The sequence below is a fragment of the Glandiceps talaboti genome, chromosome 10 (genome assembly GCF_964340395.1).
Source record: "Glandiceps talaboti chromosome 10, keGlaTala1.1, whole genome shotgun sequence".
NCBI lineage: Eukaryota > Metazoa > Hemichordata > Enteropneusta > Spengelidae > Glandiceps > Glandiceps talaboti.
The window spans coordinates 9006197-9012196 of record NC_135558.1 but is presented as its reverse complement, the minus strand read 5'-3'; the positions used below and the strand labels follow the sequence as shown (position 1 = coordinate 9012196).

Genomic DNA, 6000 nt, shown 5'->3' with positions numbered 1-6000 from the left:
GGTTCCCAAAGCAACAATCCATTGACCTGACCCGACGCGGAATTATGGGTAATTGAAAACGCCATCAACGACGGTACACATTATTATTTTGTTTTTGTCTCTTCTTCTGATGTTACCTCTTTTCAGAACTTCCCTTAGATTTCTGGATTTCTGCTCGCCATTCTAAAACGTGTCATAAAAACTGTTCATGAGATAATTGCAATTTAAATGTAAGCAAGTGTGCTACGCAATGTGATATGAAGGCTTTTGGCCGTGGGTAAATTATCACTCGTAGATTTTGCTCGACGATTTACACATACACCTCTCAGCTGAGCATTTATAAAATACGATGCGTGACATATTCACTTACTCCTAGAGATATAACCAAAATTGTACCAATGGATAATGAAGTTATTAAGGACAAAGAGAAAAAAAAATGATTAGAAGTAGTTGACTACCTAACTAAGTCTTCCCCTGGCCTGTACATTAAATTTATATATATTCATACAATATCGGTATTGGCGCCACTAAACCTTTTTCGATGAAATCAGACGGGTCGTCTGCAGAGAACCTATAGCCAAATAGTTATGATTTACACTAATGATACGATCTCTATAGCGTAGTGTGGCAAGGCGGCCTTTCTGTTAAACTCATCAGGTCCACCCGTTGAGAGTATATTCAGAAAAGAGCTCTCAGATTTATCCCATTATACCATACATCTATAGCGCGAAGCTCTTAACCTGCTAAAGTTAACACACACTTGAAGCCAGACGCCTTCAGATTTGCAAAAAATTCGCAAAAAGTATAATACACCTTGACCACAAGCTTCACTATATCAAACACGTCAGAGACAGAGAGTGAATTTTAAATGCAGGACCAAGCGAAAGGATGATAGCCCGATTGTCTATAATAGTGTCAGACTTTTACTATAATTAGCTGAGCTGTTTCACATTTTATTTTGTTTTTAGTTCGTCCCTTTTGAGATTTTTATGGTGATTATTTTATATTAGTTGACATACTAAGTTTGTATTTTTAGCTATTCCTTTTTTGTCTGGTAGATCGTTATATGTACTTTTAATTGTCTGTATTTTTTTATATTTGGATGCGTAATTAGTATTATTATCATCATCATCATCATCATCATCATCATCATCATCATCATCATCATCATCATCATCATCATCATCATCATCATCATCATCATCATCATCATCATCATCATCATCATCATCATCATCATCATCATCATCATCATCATCATCATCATCATCATATTATTCCAACTTTAATATCATTATAAGAAAAATGTGTTGTACAAAAGAGATCTTTGTTAAGATTAGTTAATTACGGTACGTTAGAAAAATTACTTAAGTTAAATGTTTTTATTACGATAGTAGTGGTGATGGCTTTGTTATTGTAGGTTTTAAAATAGTTTACGTTCAGTTGTGAGTTCACCGTGCCATGTACATGTACCGTATTCTAGTAGTTTTCTGTCAGTAATTAGGTGTTTGGTAAGCCCGAACCGATGACGTCATTACAGTCTAGGGGTAAAGATGAACCATTGAAAGTCAACTTTGAAGCGTCCCTATAAACGACAGATTAATCATATGTATATATAAATCAAGTATAATATATTAGATTTGATATTAGATGTTTAGTAAAGTCTCATTGCTTTATCGAATGACTGTGACCGTGACCGAACTTGAACACACGAAGAGTCTTAGATCTTAACTATAGTACCGAAGTTATTAAAGTTTTGAATCCAAGTCATGTTTCAAAGTCTTCAAATTCATCAAAATTGATATATCAAGAAACCCTTTCTTACTTTGTATTTTGCATGAAACATGTAAAAAAATATATTCTCTCATAATCAAAACAAGTGGGTTCAAGAGTGCATCCTAATTACATGCATTATCGAAGCGTTTTGAATTGTTTCCCTAGCATTTGCATACTAGTAGCCTTATGACATGTTTTACAGTCGTATTGTCTTATTACATACACGTACAGCATGAAAAACCCGCACACGTGCTGGTCCTTGTAAATGTGTAAGTATAAGTGAACTATAAGTGAACTATAAGTGCCAAGCACGGACGGATCGTGTCAGAACGTACGCACACAAAAATAAAGTGCGCCCTCACTTTCAATTTATCTCAAACTGAAATTTCAAATGAAATCTCGGACAAAAGAAATCTAGAAAAACGTCATGAACGTGGGTCATTGGGCAGGGCACTTCACATTGACGTATATATAAGCCAAACTGTGGGGAATATACTTCATTGTGACTCAAAAACCTTACGTTTTTCTGATTGCGTGACTTATCTAATCAAGTTGCGAAGTGTGAAAATCGAGAGTGGATGACTCAGTTGTCAGTCAATTATAAAAGTAACCAATCAGCGTCTACCATTTCATTAGCTAGACGGTATGCGTAATCATCCTGCGTACTGCAATGTATTGGAACAAGACCGCTGGAATACCATACAAACAGACCCGATGAAACCCTAATTTTTTTGTGCGATCACGGAATTGTTGTGAAGATGGACTGTCGGAATTTGTGCGAGTGTATTGTGGAGGATATTAACAATCGAGAGGACCAAAATTTGGAATAACTTTTTTATTGCTGTGCCGATCTTTTTTTCACACAGGTGGGTGACAATCGTGGAAACCAAAAATGTCGGTTCCAACTCTGCCACGGAGTATGTATACCAGTCGGTCTTGGCGAGATCCATCACCACAGCCAATAGGTAGACGAACCCTGTCAACAAATGTACGCCGGTTGCACGATGCCTTAAATAACCTCCTGGATGAGGGAGACCGGGCTTATTTTGTTCACGCGTTGAATGATTACCACGCTCGTCGAAATGTGTACGATTTAGTTCAAGCGCTCAGAGTTGTTTTGGATACTCCGGAAAAGAAATACCTTTTCGTTCTCCTTGAGCAAGTTGTACCAACGTCGGATCATGTCCGTTACAAGCAGTACACAGACGGCTTGTATCCGCGATCTGGATTTGTAAACAGATCATCCAGTTTGCCTCCGAGGGGGAGAACACCTCTCCCTCGATCAAGCCAACAACAGCAACATCAGAGGACGGTTGAACCACACGGAAAAACAGTCAAAAGATCCTCCGGACAAAAATTCTCTTCGGATGCGTACAAAGATGTTCGAAGGATTATTTTGAAGAAAGCGCCGAATGTGAGCGATGGACTCGGATTTAGTATAAGAGGAGGCTCTGAACACGGTATCGGGATTTTTATCTCGATCGTAGAAGCCGAGAGTACAGCTGAACGAATTGGCTTACAAGCCGGTGATCAAATTCTACTCGCTAACGATATTCCGTTTGAAAGAATCAGCCATGCAGAAGCTGCAAGGGTAAGTTTGTTTTGAAGATGGTACAATATTATTGAACGAGTTATATACTGTCGAAAATTATGCGAAAAAAACTAAAGTTTCAGATTATAATAATACATGGCGATACCAGTGAAATAAAATAAAACAGTAGAAAGGATTATAATTATGAATGCTTTTGTAATAACCTTGAGATGTTGGCACAGACTGAGATATGATTGGTTCTATTCAAAGCCTCAAAGGAGAATGTGGGATAATTGTTTACACAGTACACTTTAGAATAAAACGTTTTACAATGGTAAGAACAGCAGGGATTAAATGTAGGCAAGATTTTAAACTAACAAAGTAATTATATATTAATATAATAAATATATATTACATATCCTTGATGGATATACATTAATATTTTAATGAAATTTTTTATTGTTTATAGTAGATACATTAGAGGCGTCATTTGTTATTTTTTGAATTTTTTATTGTTCCAGGTTTTACACTCAAAAATACAGCAGTCAGATTAGTGTTAGATTTGAGTGCAAACCCCGGAATGATAATAAGCTCAGAAACAAAATAACACTACAATTCTATGTATATTATCAATATCAGAGAATAGGAAATAAAAAATCATTGTTATATTTATTGATATAAAATTATGATGTTTTTAACAAGACTTTGTAATTATAAAACAGAGGGGGAATTCCGACAAATTTATATGTTTCCATATGTTGTATTTTAAATTTGATGATAAAATGACTGGGGAACTTAGGTAGATTTTGCCTTCAGTAAAATACTGCTCTTCAAAGTACAGTACGCTGTAAACACTTCAATAATATTGAATATGAAAATTTTGTAAGATATTAAAATACCATTACATTTATAATGTATATGTATTTTTTATTAGTTGCTTGATATCTTATGTACCATAACAAATTTCACAAATGACATTTCTACTTTAAATTTACTAGAAAAAACTTGTATCTTTTAAAAAAAATATTATGAAATATGAAAGATTGAATTGTACATGTAGTGGCAAAAAATGATAAGTTAAGCCCCAATATGTTTATTAATTATTCCTAAAAGACCACCAACACTGTGACAGTTTGAGTTTGTCCCTGACCAAGCATTTTGTAATTACTATGACCCTGTACCATAGGATCAATAACCAGGCATGTACATTGTTTAATTCAGTGTTGGCCTTGCATAACATACTATTAGCAACATGTACCAACTTACACTCAACACTATTGTGACTGAAACAATGTTTAAATAGCCATCGTAATTAGATTTGTAATTATGCTAGGGAAATCTTTTATCACCTGAAAATCATTAGCTTAATGTTGTGATTGAGGAAAATGAAGAAAACTTTGCAATCAGTTGGCAAAGAAGGAGAGCCTACGGCGTCAGTTATTTAAGCAGTATTAATATTTCATGAGCTATTACTCCTACCATTGTGCTAAGAATACAACTTGAAAGGGAGAAAATGTCAAACAGTTTTTTTTAAATGAAATGTTTACAATTCTAGAATCAGGAGGCTTCTAAGCAGTAATGTCTGACTTTTCTGTCAATAGCGATGGTTTAATATTATAATAGGTAGTGACAGAAGTCTACTGTGTATTGTGGTTCAAGTGAAACTCTTTTAGAAAGTACTGGAATGTGTGGCTTCTGGTGAATTCCACTTAATTGATGTATACCTTGTCTAGTCCCTACCCAAATACTTTGACTATTCATGGCTTCATCTTAGCTCTAAGTCTGCTCCTCTGTAAAGAAAACACAGTAAGGAATTTTGAAATTTATTTAGCCATACATTGTACCAACTTGGAGGATATGCTAATTAAAACAAAACAAAACAAACAAGAAAAATAAATGGTGCTATTCCAATCTAGCTATATGTCTGCTCCCATGTGTAGAAAATTAAACTAGCAATTTTTTGAATTTATTTATCTTATACATTATACCAACTGGAAGGTATGCTACATTGAAAAATTTGACAAACACAAACAAATAGTGTGTCCTAATTACCTGTCTCTATGTATTAATTACCTGCAGACCCAAAGCTTTTGTTAAATGAAGCATATGAAAATGAAATGAAAAATCAGAATTTTTATTTGGCTTGACCACATGTGTGTTGCAACATGCATATCTCAGTTAAAACATAAAAGATGATATTAATCTCCATTAATTACCCACCCCCCACCCTTTCAGTTTTTTACCATGTTACAAACTATGATAATATTTACCATGAATTGGTATGGATATTTCCATCAGAGTTCAGGATTTATTGAATATGTGCTTTCCATCACAAAAGGAAAAAAAATCACTTGTACAGTAATTCTTTTTAAATTATGAAATGAAAATTTTTGAATTCATATTAATCACCAGTATGCTACGGTACCTTGTCAATTTCAAAAAATAGTAATATATCATAGACAGAGAAACAAACAATGTTGTCCATTTCATGAAATTCCAAAACATAGTCCACTCTATTTCCTGGGTCAGGAAGGTAAACAGTGAACCATTATGCGAAGTCAAGAAGCCTTGTAAGTTAATAGTGGTGATAATTTAGATTTGAGTTATCGGGAATCCACCCTATCCAATAGGTGTGTTTATAAATAAAGTACGGTCAGTGTAATTTGATTACTAGTCTAGTCAGCAATTCCTATTCACTTCACCTGTTGTTAGGT

At 34.5% G+C, this 6000-nt stretch overlaps 1 protein-coding gene across 1 annotated transcript in view; it reads left to right on the top strand.

Annotated features, from left to right (window-relative positions):
* Positions 1-2603: 2603 nt before the first annotated feature.
* The window catches only part of LOC144441456 (whirlin-like), a 41222-nt gene continuing 37825 nt past the window's right edge, over positions 2604-6000 (top strand). The window contains exon 1 of the mRNA XM_078131032.1: positions 2604-3346. Within this exon, the coding sequence (XP_077987158.1) occupies positions 2648-3346 (699 nt within the window). The 5' untranslated portion in view covers positions 2604-2647. The remainder of the gene's footprint in view (positions 3347-6000) is intronic.